The sequence below is a fragment of the Panthera onca genome, chromosome A2 (genome assembly GCF_046562875.1).
Source record: "Panthera onca isolate mPanOnc1 chromosome A2, mPanOnc1 haplotype 2, whole genome shotgun sequence".
Lineage (NCBI taxonomy): Eukaryota > Metazoa > Chordata > Mammalia > Carnivora > Felidae > Panthera > Panthera onca.
In genome coordinates, this window is record NC_138340.1 from 138,709,981 (window position 1) to 138,728,222 (window position 18,242).

Here is an 18,242-nt window from a genome sequence, read left to right on the forward strand (position 1 = left end):
GAAAGAACAAGCCGCTACAATAAGACTTCTTTTTTTTACATTTATTTATTTTTGAGAGACAGAGTGAGACAAAGTGAGAGCGGGGGAGCGGCAGAGAGAGGGGGAGACACAGGATCGGAAGCAGGCTCCAGGCTCTGAGCTGTCAGCACAGAGCGCGACGTGGGGCTCAAACCCACAGACCGTGAGATTATGACCTGAGCCGAAGTCGGACGCTCAACTGACTGAGCCACCCAGGTGCCCCTTAATAAGACTTATTTTTGACTCTACTACTTACTTGAGTGACCTTGAGCAAGTTTTTAACAGCTCCAATTCATTTTTTAATCTATAAAATGAGTACCAATTTGGGAGGGTTGAAATTTTGTGTGGAAAGAGAGAGAGAAGAGAGAGACAAAGCGAGAGTAAGAGATTGAATACTAGAGGCACTCATCAGACTCTCCGTGCATAAATGTCTGGCAGAAAAAAAAAAAAAGGCACTCCAATGTCTGTTCATTGAATGAAAAGTGTATTTCTTCAGCTCCATCAACTCTTGGAAATAAATACCCTTTGCTTTAGAGGTATGGACAGAATAATCCCTAAGTATTAATGTTCTCCCCTCCCCCATTCCCCCTGAAAAGGAAGTCACTTCTCTTATTTCATCATTTAGACCACTTAGGTATGCACTCAGGGCGTTCCTCATCATGTTAATCCACTCAATAAATTCTGTTCAAAACCAAGATTTCATGCGCTGGGCCCAATGGCGGGGATACAGCAGAAAATGCTCCATGATCCCCCTGGAGAGGCTCACAGAATAAAGTGAGCTTGGATGAAGGCTCTGATTTTGAGAGAGGCCACTAGCCATTAGCCAAAATATGTCTGGATCAGTAACTACACCCTATCATCAACTTGACTCTCTAAAAATTACAATGTGGCTTTAGGACCTGGTACATAGTGTTCGCTCAACAAATATTTGTTGGATAAAGGCATGAATGGGATGGGACGGGAATTTCAGTGAGCTTTTATTGCTCTGGGCTGATGGAGGAGACATGCAGCAAATAAAATCCTTTATTTGAGGACAAAGCAAAGGAAAGCCAATCTTTTATCTGAGTAAGTCTGGTAGGTCCACCCTGAGAATTTACTACCATTTCAGAAGTCCTCTGGGGAGCAGGTGACACCTCTCAGAAACATTTCATGTCACCAACCAGGCGAGGCAGGACTGTTGGATACGACGGCTGAGCAGGTCCAGCTTGCCTTCCCAATCATCCCAGAGATCTTCTATCCTGAAAATCACTGGTTCCCCAGCCTTCCTAAACTGCCGGGCACCATACATTCTCTGGCTTCCCAACTCTCTTTGGCTCTAGAGTGCCTCACTGGACTCTATGCTCTCCTTCACTGAAATCTCATATTCTTTTGTTTTAGACTTGTCTCTGCGGCTGGTTTGTGAACTTGAGGGAAGGGACACTGTCTATAAATTCCCACAGTACTGGGCAAACATGAAGCGTTTACCGAGTAACTTTTTAAACTGTGTCTTCCGTGTGTAGCCTTGTCCAAGGTCTCCACGTGAGCCACAATGCGGAGTGGCGATAAGGGCAGGGACGCAACCCTCATCTACTCTAGAGCTCCCCAGAAGCTCTCTCGCACATTCTGTCTCTCTCCTCTGTCTTCTGACAATGCTCTCAAAGACGGCAGAAAGGAAGACAAACCGGGAAAACGAAATCGCATAACACCATGTAAATATGGTAGATTAGATAGGAGGCCAGAACCTTCTCTTTCGCTAAAAATAAATAAATGTCTATTTAAATGACGACGACCTCAAGCCTGACAGCATCTCACCCATCTGAAGTCTCCTGACACGTTGAGACCTCGAGCAGTGCTGAAAGGTCAACTTGTTTGGTACCAACTCTGACTCAAAAAGATTACTCTCCTGTGAGGTGAGGGAGAGGAAAGAAACGGGGGCAGTGAGGTTTTCCAGCCACTCCACCCAGAGGGTAATTAATCCAAATGCGAGTGGGGTGGGTGGAACTCAAACATCTCCCATTCGACCCACGCCTTCCCCCAGGGTTGCTAAGACAGAAGCGGCCCTGGCAGTCTTCGGGTTGAATCAATACCCCTCCCGCCGAGACCCGCTCTTAGAAGACCGCGACAGGAGGAAAGGTCATGAACACACCCGGGTCTGGACGCGCTGTCCCGGAGCAGCGGGCCCGAGCGCCCCCCGCGGAGCCCGCTCGCAGCCAATGGGAGCTTGAGGTCCGGGGATGATGAGATGCGGGGCCGAGGCTGGGCCAATCAGGCTCCAGGCGCGGCCAGGGGGAGGAGATGGGAGGAGAGGCCGGGGGCGATGGAGACAGCTACACCAACAGAAGTTTCTCACCTATTTCGGCGAGGGACGCTCCCGCACCTCTTGCACACCTCCAGCTCCGCGAGGGAGGAGGGCCCCAAGCTCCTTTCTCCACCTCCTTTCAACTGCTCCCTGCAAGCGAGGGGAAGGCTGCTGAGAGCCCCTACCACCGCTGGCCTTCTTTTTATGTTGTCTCACGGGGAGAGAGGGGGCGAGGGACAACTTGGTTCTGGGGAACTGACCTCTGGCCTGGCGGGCCTCTGGGCAGAGAGGGCAGCAGTGGAGCGGCTGAGGCTGGGGGACTCCATGCTGGGGCCATGGACAGAGCGGCGCTCCTGGGACTGTCCCGCCTGTGCGCGCTGTGGGCAGCCCTGCTCGCGCTGTTCCCCTGCGGAGCCCAAGGAAATTGGATGTGAGTATGGGGGCGGCACGGCGGTTGTGGCAAAAGGGGTGCCCAGCCTCGGGGGACTTCCAGCTGACGCGGGGGAGCAGGGCCGGGGACCCTAGGGCGGATGACCCAAAATTTGGCAAAACACCTGGGAACGGAGAGGAGAGCTGGGGAGCGGCTCACGCTAGGGGCGGCGGTGTCTTACAGGTGGTTGGGCATCGCTTCCTTTGGGGTTCCGGAGAAGCTGGGCTGTGCCAACTTGCCGCTGAACAGCCGCCAGAAGGAGCTGTGCAAGAGGAAACCGTACCTGCTGCCGAGCATCGGAGAGGGCGCGCGGCTGGGCATTCAGGAGTGCAGGAGCCAGTTCAGACACGAGAGATGGAACTGCCTGGTCACCGCCACCGCCCAGCAGGGCACCAGCCCCCTCTTTGGCTACGAGCTGAGCAGCGGTAAGTCCCGGACCCTCGGGGATGGCGCAGGATGGAGGGCGACAACTCCTCCAAGTACGGTAAATGAAGGAGTGCTTTCGTGGTCCGCCGCTGTCTCAATCCCAAAAGAGGTCCTTTAGTGGACGAGAATTGGGGGGGTGACGGAAACCAGGCCCGGGTGCAGGTGCGGTCCTGGAGGGGGTGACTCCCCAGGTCCAGAATGGGGCGCTAGGAGCTGTAGCTCTTCCTCCGTCCCGCGGCGCTCGGCGGGAGTTGCAGAAAAACTGACACTCCACCCCGCCGACCCCTCGGACCCCGTAGCGCCCCCCTACGTGGGTGACCAGCTGGAGAAACATGATGTCGGCAGCAGGGAATGCTGCCGCCGCATCTGCTTTGATTTAAGAGCTCCGCTGCGCACCGAGCCTTGGACAAGGGGCTAATTGCAGCGAAGCCCCACGTTTGTTGGCACCTCGGAGCGCGGGGCAGACAGAGTAATGGTGATTGTAAAAGGGAATGTCCTGGACAACTCAACGTGCGGCTAACCCGAGCGCGACTACTTTGGCTCTCCCCTCTGGTCTCCTTTCCTTTTATATCTTTCCTCCAGAGAGCACACCCGCGGCGCGGGAAGCTGCAGTAAAACAAAGTTCCACTTCCACGTGCCCAGTGACTCTGTAGGGATAAAGGTTCAGGGAACCAGGATTGTTCTAGGAATATCAGCAGATTCAAAGAATTTTAGAACCTGGGCGCCGAAAGATTCGTTGTTGTTTTTCACATTCATTTCCGTTCTCCCTCCTCCTTTGACCCTTCTCCACCCGCTCCCTGCACGCATCGCCGCCAAAGTATTGCATTTGCCCCGCTGCGTTTTGGCCGGCGCGCCTTTCCGAAGGGGGCCTGCCCCTCCCCGCACCCCCCGCAGAAGAAAAAAGAAGGAAGAAGGGGGAAAAAAAGGAGGAGGAAGGAGGGAAGGAAGGAAGGAAGGAAGAAGAAGAAGGAGAAGAAGGAGAAGAAGGAGAATTAGAAGCAGAAAAGTTTTAGTTGATGAAATTCAGGGACATCAGCTGTTGAAAAGGTTTTTTGGACAACGGGCATGCAACTGTTTCTACTCCAATCTTATCTCAAAAGAAAAAAAGGTCATTTGCTGAGTCTCTTCTAGCCCATTTTACTAATGTTTTAATGAACTTTAATTTTCAAAGATTTTAGCTCAAACTCTATTGCAGGTGGGCTAAATATATACTCAGATTTCTATAACAATTTTTTTTTTTCTTTGCTGGTGACATTTCATTTCTTTGCTGGTGACTTTCATTGCTTTTAAGACTGTAAAAGGATTAGCTAGCACTATATAAAATATTTAACTGTTCCATATTAATATCAGTGACTGTTGTTTATGATATCCTTGGGAAAAAAAAAAAAGACCAGTCTTTGATGTGAAAGTAAACTGTAACATCTACTGATTGCTTTGGCCTTTGCTTAATTTTAATTTGCATTCTGACGTGTATTATTTACACAAACAAAAATCACACCAAGTTTTTCAGCTTGTGTTTTGTGAGAACACATTTGAAATGTAAAAATAAAGGTAATCTGGACTCTTTGGGCATTGTATTACCATTTACTGTATCCATGCGAAGGATTTTAAATTCAATATGTACTTATTGAACTTTTATTGTCTATTAAGTACTGAGCTAGGTGCTGGCATACATTTCAAATTTTAAAAATAAACAGATGATTCTAATTGTCATGAGGGCAATTTATGCTGTACAATATATAAAAATGCCCCCAAGTGGAATACTGAAAATTAATGTAGCTTTTTTATAAGACTAAAACAATATGAAATTGTCCTTTCTAAATATGTACTCATTAAAGCATCCATTGAAAGTAATTGCAAAATCACTTTCCTGCTAAGAGGTTAAGAAGGAGGCTTTGTTATGAACATAAACAGACGGAGGTATGGCTCTTCCATTCAGCAATTTATGTTTTGTTCTAGGCACCAAGGAAACAGCATTTATTTATGCTGTGATGGCTGCAGGCCTGGTGCATTCTGTGACCAGGTCATGCAGTGCAGGCAACATGACCGAGTGCTCCTGTGACACCACCTTGCAGAATGGCGGCTCAGCTAGTGAAGGCTGGCACTGGGGGGGCTGCTCCGACGATGTCCAGTATGGCATGTGGTTCAGCAGAAAGTTCCTAGATTTCCCCATCAGAAACACCACAGGAAAAGAAAGCAAAGTTCTGTTAGCAATGAACCTACACAACAATGAAGCCGGAAGGCAGGTATGTATCAGAAAATGGAATGAAATCTAGTGCCTTTAAATAACACTGGGATGACACTTCTGAATGAATCTGTCCAAGTGATTTTAAAAACATACACTGGTAGTGGAAGAAACATATATGTCATCTATATGTATAATATATATGTGTGTTTATTGTATACATAAACAATATGTATGACTTCTACATCGATTCAGTTTAAGTTCTCCATCGGATAGGGATTGATGTATTGGTGATTTTATATTTTGTCTACCTGGAACACTAATTATAAAATAATAGATGTGCACATGCCTTTGGGTGATTTTGTTCCATCCCCTTAGCGATAGAGCCAGGATAAGATCTATAGGATCTGCCTAATGGTACCAAATCAAATTCCGTCTTAAATATACTTTTGATTATTTCTTTAAATCTATTTTTAGTGGGAAATGGCTCCGAAACATCATGTGATCAATGTGTCCGTACTTTCTCGAGCAAACATTCTTGGATACATTAGAGAATTCATGACTCCTAACTAATATTTTGGTGAAACAAATCTTTTTTAAAGAGAATTAGTTATTTTATTATAAAGTGATACAGATTCATTATAAAAAAACAACAAATGCAGATAAATGTAAAGAAGCTTTAGATACATTAAACATATGGATATTTAAATATGTACATATTAAAGATTTAATTTAATCTTTAATTAAATTTGAAGAACCATCATCTAATTAACCTCTTTTATGAATTCTGTGTTTTATACTAAAGTTTTCTTAAAATGGAATAAACTTGTAGCTTAATTTAACTTTAACATATTTATTTTAATGAATATTGACACAATAAAATTTGAGTTCTACAACATAGGGGAATTACTTGGTAATTCATAGTGAGTTTCTTAAAACAGTCAAAACCTTTTTATGAATATACATTTTCTATGTTGTGATAATCTTTTTAGGACAGGAATATCAGCACATATCTTATATTATTGTAAATATCCAATAACCTGTAAAGGTCCCAAAGTAGTCATTGCAATCTGCCACATTTTCCTGAAATAAATTAAAACAAGTTGCAGTATCTGTCAGAAATATTTAACGTATATGTTACATTTGTTTTACATTTTTGGAAAGTGAATAAATGGAACCCGCTTAGAATAGGTACAAGTTTCAGCCAGCTTTCTTTACTTAGCCATTCTGGTTTATAATGCGAAAACACAAATCTCAATAAATGTTATTATCACCATGACGCTTCAAATTCAAATTTGAATTCTTAATTCAATGTGAATATTGATTCAAAATAGCAAAATCGAAACTAGGCAAGTCAGTAAATAGCTAGGTAGGCTTTTCATATTTTTGTTTAGAAATTTTAAAATTTAATAAAGTAATTCTTGCCTGACACCACAGTTACGCACATGTCTCTTCTTAAAGTTTTCCATGTAAAAAAAAAAAAAAAAATTAAATGAATGAGGTTCTGCTTCAATGTAAACATTATCCACTAAAGGATTTTTAAAATTATCTCTAACATATGAATATAAAAGAGGTCAAATATATGTTTGTGTTTCTTAATACATATTTTTTAAAACTCTAGAGTTAGGATGAGAAACACATTAAGTCAAATTAATATCTTTAAAAAGACCCACAAATGTATATTAATTATCAATTTAGATCTTAAATCTTCTTTAATCATTCTTTAAATAATTTTGTAGGGATTTTTAACATTTCACTAGAAAACAAAACTTGGAAATTCATGTCATGATTAATTCCCTGAATAAAGCTATCCCTAAACTTCTGAGAAGCTCTGCAGTATTCTGTGTTTTTATCAGTATCATTAGGCAGGTATTTAGTGTTATTCTGTCTTGTGTGTTGTTTCTAATTAGGTACCAATATTTGCCTCGGTAACCACTTGATCTTCAACTAGTATTTATATTCCAAGTTTATTAAAAACATACAACTATTTAGCATCAATTTTAATCCACTGTTTGTTGGCAAAAAACAATCTTCTCACATTACTGAGGTTTTTGCTATTATTCTAATCGTGCAGAAAATAATTCAGCCTATACATATATATGCAGTTTGTGTACATTTTGGAGTTTTCTCTACTGAGTATTTTTGTTCTTCATTGGTCTACATAGAGTCTTAAAATATTACAAAACATTACCTGGACTGGAGTTTTTGTTGGTCTGTTTTCATGAAATATTACAATTCAAAACCATTTTGTATTTTTCTTTCCACTGGCAGCCAAACCCCCCCTCCCCTCCCCCCCCCCCACCACAACAACAAAAACCAACCAGGTTTCCACGCTATTATCTAATATGGAAGAACAATCAACTCCATTTTTAAGATTGGCAATTAGGATTTTAATCTAATAGGCATATTCTTCTGAGTAAAGTTCAAGGTCTGCATTCAATTGAGTTGATTTTCCTCGTCTCAAAATCCCAAACTCAAAATGTAGGAAAGCGTTCAGAGAAATGTGGGTACTGGCGCTTAGTAGTGCTGTGAGCAGGATAGATGATTTTCTAACCGCTGACCTTAAATACTCTGATTCCCACTTGGTTTCTGACACCATTCCTAAAGTTATGACTCCAAGAATAATGTTGCTGAATGGTGATTGGCTAACAGAATGATGTGATGTCTTCCAGGGGCAGAACTTCTGGGAATAATGTGACTTGGAATATTTATGGGTATTTCTTTTGGTGTGCTTAAAATATTTCCATTCTTCCCATGTCCACCTCATAAACTTTTAAGTTTCCCTACCCCATAATTTGTTTTATGATGAGTAACTCAAAAAAGTGGGAAGGGCCCAACCCCAAATTTTCATTGACCTGTTTCAAGAATATTTATAAGTACTTGAACAACACATAAGTGTTTTGCTTTTCAGCAGGTTCAAATATATTTTTGGACTGAAAGAGACAAAATGGGTCAGAGGAATAGGAATTCTACATATAACCATCCAACCTTATGTCACAGTTTTCCTAAAAACTTAACTAGATCATCTGATAGTTGACAAAATGAAATGTTTATAACAAAATGTTCCACAATAGTTTGTTTTGTTTTGTTTTGGTCATTTCTGTGAAGTTTGGATAAAGCGATACACTGGAAAACAATCATCGCCTGCTGTGTTACCTCTGAACCAAAATTGTGGGACCAGTCACTCCTTAGACCACTTCTTAGCAGTTTCTATTTTTACATTAAGTATTAATGATACATCTTTCCTATTTCACTTCATTAGAAGTTCATCAAACCAAAACTTAACACAAAGAGCCCAGTAAATTGAATGCTACCCTCCTAATTGCTCTCCCATAGTTGAAAAATATTCCACCAAAATGTGCACATCTGTTTGCAATAGTTAACAAAACATTCCTCTGTTAATATCGTTATAAACCTTAACAACTCAACTAGAGTAGAGAAAGGAATTTTCTCATAACCACATACTACTCATACGAATGCTGTTCTCTAACTTTTCCTGTTAGCAGAAAATGGCTCCTATCACTGCAGTTCAGAACGGCTATTTGATGTTAATTAAGAATCCCAGCTGAAAAGCTCCAGAATATACTTTTTTTTGGAGTGTTCATGCAATTTCCTTAAATATACTACATTTTCCACTTTCATTTTTCTCTGTTCTACTAAAATTCTCCTGCTGCATATGCAGACTTTACATCATATATCACCAACTTTCCTTATGTAAATCAAGTGTCTTAACCATGCTGTTCATTCTTTTGTAAAACTGCAATAATATGTAAGTACATGTTCATTAACTACCTACTGTGTGCAAGGCATTTCTTTCTGTAAAGCTACATCAAGTAAAATAATTTATGAAAAAGTTCTCTGAGAAACACTAAGTTCTGCAGTTAAACTGTATGTGTGTGTGTGTGTGTGTGTGTGTGTGTGTGATCTGCCTTGGACTCTGCATTTCATCAAATTGTCCTAATGGTAATTACATTGCTTTATTTTAATCCCTATTTGCCCAAGTTTCTTCCTTAGAGGTTTTTTTTTTTGGGGCTATAATCATTTAAATTTCATGTCAAGTTATTGGAATTCTTCTCCTTGATGTTTATTTGTCTTTCTATCCTAGACTATATCTATAGCTATGTCTATATCTATATCTATATCCATATATATGATAATATATATGGTAAAACATATGTAATATAAAATATATACAATAAAACTTAGGATAAAATATAAATAAATGAAATATAAATGTAAAATATACACATGATAAAAATACCATATTTGTACTTATTGTTAAGGACAAAAAAGATAATGGAATTGAAAGGTAATCGAACAAAACTTAAAAATATCATCCCTGAAAAGTTATAACTAACTCCAGGTATTTAAAAGATTCTAGTTTTCTATAGCAAGGAAATCTTCCCAAAATTCCAATGTGAATTCAGCAGGTGATATCATTAGATATCACCTTTTTATCCTTCAAACCTGGGAGGTAATGTGTCCTAACTCTGTGGCCTAACACTGCTGTGGGCTGAGGAATCGGAGGAGAGCCCCCTAGGATCAAGACCTTTCGATGCCATTGACTCTCCTGGCAGTGACTCCTTTGTTTAAGGTGGTTTTCAGTTCTTTCTTCAGCTTCAGAGCACCAACAGAGAGTGAGTTAAAGCTGTTCAAGTGAGCTGGACTAACTATTCCGTAAGTATTTGGTGAGCATCTACTCCGTCCTCCATGCTTTGCAAATTGGCAACACCATACATGATGTCTGAACTGGTTGATGAAACAAAAGTCGGCCCCTCAGTAAGATCCTGAGCAAGAGGCAGTTTTAAATCACCAAGTGATGACTGTGAGGAATGTTGATCAGGTTTAAATACATAAACAGACATTCTTAGATTTTTGGCTTTCTTTGGACAATTTGTTTTGTTATTGCCCAGCATTAGCTGAGCTCTCTTTTTCTCATATCCTTCAAGCCCTTAAAATCTGAACAAAAGTAGGCAGATTGCATTAATTTGAACATTTATTTGCCTGGAGACATTTTAAAGAATGGAAGTCTTTGTGAATATCAAATGCCATAAATTTAAGTAACTAAGCTGTGTGCCATACTTTATAAATTGCTTTCATATCATTGAAAGCTGTCTTTTGCCTGAGTTACTAAGAAATAGACATAGCTACTTGCTTCTCAGTTTTATGAATTCAAAAAGAGCATATGTGCTCTATTCCATAAAGGACAGGGTTTAAATATTATTCTGTTTATTATTTTCAACACTAATAAGTATCGAATATTGCACAAATCAATACCATACGCTCTCACTCAAGGTTGCAAATATTATAAATTGTCCGAAATAGTCCATCTCATTAGATAGTTCAGAAACTTTAATTTCTTGGGAAACCTAACATTCCACGAACACGTCAGTGTCAGGTTTAAGTATAAAATGGCAAAACATAAACCCCTGTCATTTTAGAGTCGTGATAAGAACTGTAAGTGGAATTTAAGCTGTGAGGTTTTCCTTTCTTTGGTGAGATGACACACATAATTTCCAAGTTATTGAATGGGCAGATCAATTTCCCATTTTACCCAGCATGCTGACAGACCGTCAGCGCTACAGCTAGCCCCGGCGATTTATTAATCTGCTCTGTCGTCCTCTAGGGATGGAAGGAAGCTGTGTTAACCAGCCTGCTGTATAAGAGAATAGAACCCCCAAATTCTTGAAATCTCTCTATTGCTTTTGCACGGTGAGCCCCATGTAAAATTTTCTCTCAACTCTTCCCGGACCTTCTTCTTCAGGGAAAGGGGGCATTTATTTAGACCTTAATGTGTGCCAGGCAATGGACTCTTACAGATATATGTAATTTCATTTAATTCCTCAGGCTGAATAAACCAAACTCAGCACTTTGAATTGAAAAATTATGTATATATATTATCCCTTTTCTATGTTAGGATGGTACTACTGATCCATCAAGAATAGGACATATGTTTTGAATTAATTTTCCACAACAGGGGAAGAATTTGCTGGGAGCAACCACACTCTCCAGCCCCTTTTCCTTTTGACCAATTTAAGTTGATTAGTCAGGGTTTCTCATGTGGTCTGTGACCAGAGGATAACACGGTACCCCAAGCCCGCATGAACGTAATAGACTTTTACAGTGATCAAACCTGAGAACTCTCAGTGCATAGATCTCATGCGTGGATGCCCGTTAGAATCATCTGAGCAGCTTTGTGGACGTGCCACTGCCTGGACCCCACCTTGGCCAAGTAAATCAGAATCTCAGTGATTAGTGCGTTGGTTATTTGCAAAGTTTCCACGGATGCTTCTATGCACTTGTGAGGCGAGGATGACCATACTGTCAGTGCTTCTCAAGTTTTAAGGTGCATACGAGTCCCCTGAGAATCTCATTAAAATGCAGATCCTGATTCTGTGGGACTATAGTGGGGCCAGAGAAGCTGTGTTTCTCACAAGTGACGTTGGTGCTGCTGGTTCATGAACTACACTCTGAGTAGCAAGGTGCGATATCAGGAACATGGAGGCATGGATGAACATCTTCCCACCCCGAAATTAAACACAAAAATAGACATAAAAGTAGTTTCCCTCGGGTGTCTCAGATCAACCCTGATGACTACATTGGCCTGGTCCACTACTTTAAATTAGACTTGGAAACGTTTGCTCTGCAGGGTCAGGAGAACGACAAAACACTGGAACCCTGAAGCAGCTGTAGAGACCCTTTATGTTCAAAACTACCGTTTTTGTGCAGGACTACACGGACCCAGAAAGTGAAGTGGTGAGGTCAGCCGCGCTTCTGTTGTTGGGTAAGACACTTCATGAATGATATTTAATGCAATTCCTGTTGGTTTCAGGCCGTCGCCAAGCTGATGTCAGTAGACTGTCGCTGCCACGGAGTGTCCGGCTCCTGCGCTGTGAAAACGTGCTGGAAAACGATGTCTTCCTTTGAAAAGATCGGCCATTTGTTGAAGGACAAATATGAAAACAGTGTCCAAATCTCAGACAAAATAAAGAGGAAAATGCGCAGGAGAGAAAAAGATCAGAGGAAGATACCCATCCGCAAAGATGATCTGCTCTACCTTAATAAGTCTCCTAATTACTGTGTAGAAGACAAGAAACTAGGGATCCCAGGAACACAGGGCAGAGAATGCAACCGCACGTCAGAGGGCGCGGACGGCTGCAACCTCCTTTGTTGTGGCCGCGGCTACAACACCCACGTGGTCAGGCACGTGGAGAGGTGCGAGTGCAAGTTCATCTGGTGCTGCTACGTCCGCTGCAGGAGGTGTGAAAGCATGACTGACGTCCACACCTGCAAGTAGCCCCTCCATCCAGCCTTGAGCCCCACTCCTCAGTGACAAACAAGGGAGGGCCATTCCGAGGTGCCTCCCCACTGTGCAGGGCTGTGGAAGGCGCCTCCTGCCTCCGAGGTCCCAGACCCTTGGGCCTCCGGCAGCGCTCTCCTTGCCTGACGGATATCCAGTCACACACCGAGCATGTGGATTTTGGGGGATACCAAAGTTGACAAGGTTTGGGTTCATTCTTTGGTGGTTTGGAAATACATATTGACCTACCAAGAAGATAATCTGTCTCCTAAACAAGAAAGAAGAAGAAGGAGCCTTCATGCGGGGAGACCTGGGCCATGCTCAGGATAAGATCCTTGACTATGGAATTCAGTTATGGAACTCAATAGCGGGGGGTTTAATGTTAGACGTTTTTAAAAGACGCATCTTATAGCAGCAAGGAACAGTAAACATGATCTCATTTATTTTCTCAGTAATTTGGGTGAAGAAATCATACTGTGCATAGAAACAGACATTGAAAAGTTAACAGAAGTGGAAGGTGCTTACTTGCCTTTCCTGCATTTCAAAAGAAGGGCAATTTAAAAGAATTTTCATAACTGATACAGTATCCCTAAAATGTGTTTGCTAGAGATGTTTAGTGACAAAAGGGAAGAATCTAAACATAGAACGTAAAATGTATGATTTGGATTTTAAGTGCCTTTTAACTATGAGAGTTTATCTAGAAGAATCTCAGTGAGATATACAGCAATCTTTTATCTTTGGCTTTATTCTTTAATTGTAGACCAGTTTCTACTATTAAAACCCCAGCTCTGAAATATCGGAGAAGAGAGGGATCTCGAAAGCATGTGGGAAACTTAAAGGTAAAAACATAAAGGGCTTTCATACATTGTAAGGGAAAGTACCCTTTAAACATGTAAGACAGTATTTTGTACAGTATTTTGCTTAAAAAAGTTATATATTTTGTAAATACAGTATTTAAGTTATATGATGATATGTATTAAAACTTCAGACATTATTGCCAAAGCCCAAGAGTTAAGGCGATAAAATTATCTCAGAAATAAGATTAGCTTCTGTTTCTTTTCATTCTATTAACTCTGACTTTTTTTAAACATTGAAAAAGAAGTTAATTGAGCAGTTATATGGATGTGTTTTTCTTGTCAAAATGACAGTTTTACATGTTATAGATTAAAATATGCTGCAAGATATTGAGAATTGTGTTATTTCAGCAGATTAGTTAAATTCTGCTTTTAATTAGTTCTGTTTAACTTGTAAGGCTATTATAATAAATTATGCAGTAAAAGTGTTAACTGGATAAAAGAATCTACATCAAAACAATGATTACTTTGTGTATTTGATATCTTGGATATTTATTATATTGTATGTAATGCTGCATTTCCAAGTGAATGTTGAATGGTCTTTCTAAGTTTAGTATTCATGCATGTATATTCATCATACTTTACAAGGTTTCTGGTAAAAATTACAGGGCTACATTTAAGGTTGTGTTTTAATGTAGATGCTTATGTTTTTTATGAATTGTTAACTATTTCAGTATTCTATAGGAAAAAACTTCTAAGTTCAGGAAGGACAAAGAAAGAATATTCTTTTTCTAATAATAAGCCAAGAAAATGTTTCCTTGCCCATAACTCTCATCCTATTTCCTTTCAATCTTATTTCCCAAGGCAGAGCAATAATTTGCAAAAAAGAGCAAACCCATGGAAAATGTCTCAGGCTTCATATTAAATTCAAGGCTAAACATTTCATTGTGACCCTTACAGTTTAACAAAGAAATATTATTTATAAGTGAAAATCTCGGAAATGACAATTGAATAAATATAGTACTTATTTAAAAGAGTGGTTTACCAATCTTTAGCATCCGCTGATTAGAATAACCTGAGAGACTTATTTTCATGCCCCCCCCCTTTTTTTGCACAGTAAATCTATTTTATCTGCATTAAAATAAGCACTCTTTTTTTTTTTTAAGGTGAAGAATAGTTCCCATTAACAACCAATTTCTTCTATCAACTAGACAACTTTTCATAATTACCTTACCAACCAATTGGTAGAATCAGGCGGCCTCTAATTCCCAAACGCTAGTATGCAGCCATTGCTTGAAGACAGTGATGCCAACTCAGACTCTCTTCTCTGGGATGCCTGAGCAGGATCTCCTAACTCCCAAGCTTTGGCTTCTTCTTTTTGTGTCTTTGGCTTCTTCTTTTCCTTCTCCTCTCTGGCATCACTATGGAAGCCATTCTTGAATTTCTCACCAGTTTAACTGATGGCCAACCTGGACTTGGCTCATTTTCTTCCCACTCCCCGTCATGCTGCAGGTAGCACCGCGGTGCTCTCGGGAATACAATTTGTGGAGCCCAGATGTTCCTATTCAATCTAGGCTATTTTGCCTGCATTGTTTAGGGCTCTTCGTGTTGCAAGTAACAGATGACATAACCCAGACTGACAAATGTTAAAGGAAATGCATTGACTCAGTAACTGAAGAGTCCAGAGTCCAGACTGGTTCCCGTGGAGCTCGATCTGAAAACTCACACTATGTTCCCACGGTTCAGGTCTTTCCAGCTCCAGCCTAAACAGGCTGGCTTCTGCAGTGTTGTGTTCTACTTCAGGCCCTATAAGGTGGTGGGGGGACCCTCACCACCTCATGCCACCCCAGGGGCCCCAGGTTCTTCTCTTTTCTTAGCTAAATGGCTGCTACACTCCCTCCAAACCTCACATTCTCCTACCACTCATTCTAAGGAAAGAGAGAGGTTCTTCTTGGTTGCTTCTATAGGAGAGATGGAATTTTTTTTTTTTCCTTCACAAAATGACCAACTAAGGTAGTTCTGAGACTCATTGGCTCTGATTGGTTAATATGTCCATCCGGGAACCAATCACAATGGGCATTGGAGATTGGGGTTAGGGAATAAATACACTGATGATCTTAAGGCAATCAGATCCAGGGTGGAAAGTGGCAGTGAGTGATTCATTCCGACTAAACCCACGTAGCTTGAGAAAAGGGAGGGAAGAGGTGAATCCGCGGAGGAAAACCAGGGTGTTATGTTAACATTAAATGGTACCTGGGTGCTGGGCAGCACAGACATTAGATGTCTTCAGCTCCAGTGATGTGTTTCGAAAACAGCTTTCTGGCAGCACTTGGGTCAGGCTCACAGCCAGACAAAGCCCTGTGACTTATGTATAGGGTACAAAGTGCCTTCTTTTGTTTAAACGCCCTTTATGATGTTGAAAGGGGGAAAGGAGAGGGGAAGTGCTCTAGTGTATTAATTTTCAACGTAGGAGTTCAACTATTTTGTAAATTGGGAAATGCTTAATAGAGACAGTGGTAAGAGGCAATGATGATTGTCTGAAAATGATATCAAGAAAAGCATATCAAATGGCATTATCTATAACCTCTAGATAAAGAAGTTTGCTAATTAAAATATTTCCCTGGTAGTAGTAGCTTGCAAAACATTAAAAAACGCTTTAATTTGTTTGGCTATAAACAACTGCATTCTTTCCTTATTCACAATCTGGATGATAGTCGTTTTGTTTTTAAAGAACTAGGATAGCTATATTTAGAGTAAAAATAGAATCTAATTATATAAGATGCTACGACCCTGTATGTTTTTGCAGCTTTGTAATCATGTGATATTCACAGTAGAGATTTTAGAAGCACACGTTGACTTTCGCAAGCACTGTCAGTACTAGTGTGTCTGGTTTCTACTTAGTTTAAAATGTGGAACCAGAAAAGCTTCCCATCAAAATATTCATTTATAGGCAATTTGATGAGCTGTTGGAACTTGTTGCATTGCGTTGCATTGCATTGCAGTGCCCAGACACTGCGGAGTTAAACCAACCATTTGGAGCCAGTTAGTTAGTGATCCAGAGTACTATAATCCACTTAGCTGACTTGAAGGAAGAAAAATTCAAGTCTGATCTCCAGGAACCAGGAATACTCCTCAGGGCAAGCCCTTCTTAAGGAAAGTTGGCTAAGATGCCTTGATTTTTTTTTTTTTTTTAATTTCAGTTTCACTATAGACCAGATGTGATAAGTCATAACATTTCTCAGAGTAGGACGATGAGGTGAGCCGAGAAGGACAAACGCATGTGGCGCAGCCTGAAAAGGGGGACGTGGTTGTACACCAGGGACTCATTTCCTTTGAAATAGGGAATAATAGCAAACACTTAATGAGCACTTACTACGTACCAGGCGTTAAGTAACTTCTATGTATTAGTCTGTGCCCTTCACCAACATGTGCTTCACACAGCATCGAAATTGTCACACACTGAGTTTGCAGTATACCATTTAGAGAGTTTGGGGCCTTTGTAAATAAAATGAAAATTACAGGATGTTCCTTCATGGTTTGGCTATATAAACTTGATTGAGGAGCAGTAGTTAGATGATGGAAGAACTGAGAGCTTAGAATTCACCATGAAATAGAATGAAAAGACACTGCCTCTTGATTTCTAAGCTCTAAGTGATTTAAACTGCCTGCTATTTTAGATCCCAGTGTGGGCTAACAGTCGGATTATGCAAGAGCCTAACAATCATTCCAAAAGGAAATGACTGGGGGTGAAGATCAAACTAATTTAGTGCGACGTTAAATAAATACTTACATCCTTTTTATTGTTGTGCTTACAGCCAATTGTTACATAAGGTGTCATTTTTAATACATGGATGAAATGTACCATTGGTAACGATTTACATTCACATCCAAAGGAAAACCACTAGAGGTGGTTTGCATGATTAAAACCTCTTGAAACAAAATCAGGATTGAAAAAGCAGCCTCTCCCACTGATTGTAAAGGGAAAGTAATAATAAATGTGGACCAAGTCAACACAAACTGCAGTTTCGTATGTGACTTTTTAATTTGCAGAGTTAAGTGAAAGCATCTGATTGGTGTGTGAGTGGTGGCTATAGCGCTGCCTGTTCCCCTCTGTTAACTGCTGTTCTGAACCCTCGGAGAGGCTCCCCTCAATACAGGCTAAGGAGCCTTCCCTTTTGTACGCTAGTAACAATCAAGCCCCTGTGATCATGCCCATATCCAGTCGGCCATGTTTAGCCAAGAAGCAGGAGGGTGGCCCCTTGTAGCCCCTATTGTTCTTTGACAAAAGAGGAGTATCGCCAGATTTAACCGCACATTTAAGTACACCTCAAATTCTGCATGAATTACAGGTGTAAACATACAAAATGTAAAGTTAGTAATTACCTGTTTGTTCCTAGTACATAATCCTGACATTTCTTTTTTAAAAAAAAGAAAGATTTTTTTGGGTTTTTTTTTGGTTTTTGTTGTTGTTGGTTTTTGGTTTTTTTTTTTTTTTTTTTTTTTTGGTAAGTTGTATTGTTTCTATTTTCCCCCCAGCTTTCCTGGGATATAGTTGACATATAACATTATGTAAGTTTAAGGTTCTGTCCATTGCAAGTGCTTCATCTCAAGCTCCCCGGCAGACTACCAATGTTTGTTCCTTACGGCTTCATCCAAGGCAAGCCAGCAAAATGGAAAAACTGAAAAAGTGAATGTGATAAACCCTCTTTAACATGCCCTCTATTTAATGGGTATGGGCTAAATAATTTTACAAGCTGAAAGATAAATTTCACTACTCAGAATGAGAAATTCTCTCCTTTTGCTGGCTTGAA

General features: G+C 40.6%; 1 protein-coding gene across 1 annotated transcript; it reads left to right on the forward strand.

Annotated features, from left to right (window-relative positions):
* The first annotated feature begins 2,309 nt into the window (after positions 1–2,309).
* Positions 2,310–15,997, forward strand: WNT16 (Wnt family member 16). The gene is made up of 4 exons (XM_060632982.3): positions 2,310–2,726; positions 2,910–3,151; positions 5,112–5,398; positions 12,170–15,997. The coding sequence occupies exons 1-4, from the start codon at positions 2,632–2,634 to the stop codon at positions 12,632–12,634; spliced, it is 1,089 nt and encodes a 362-aa protein (XP_060488965.1). The 5' UTR covers positions 2,310–2,631; the 3' UTR covers positions 12,635–15,997.
* Positions 15,998–18,242: the final 2,245 nt, after the last annotated feature.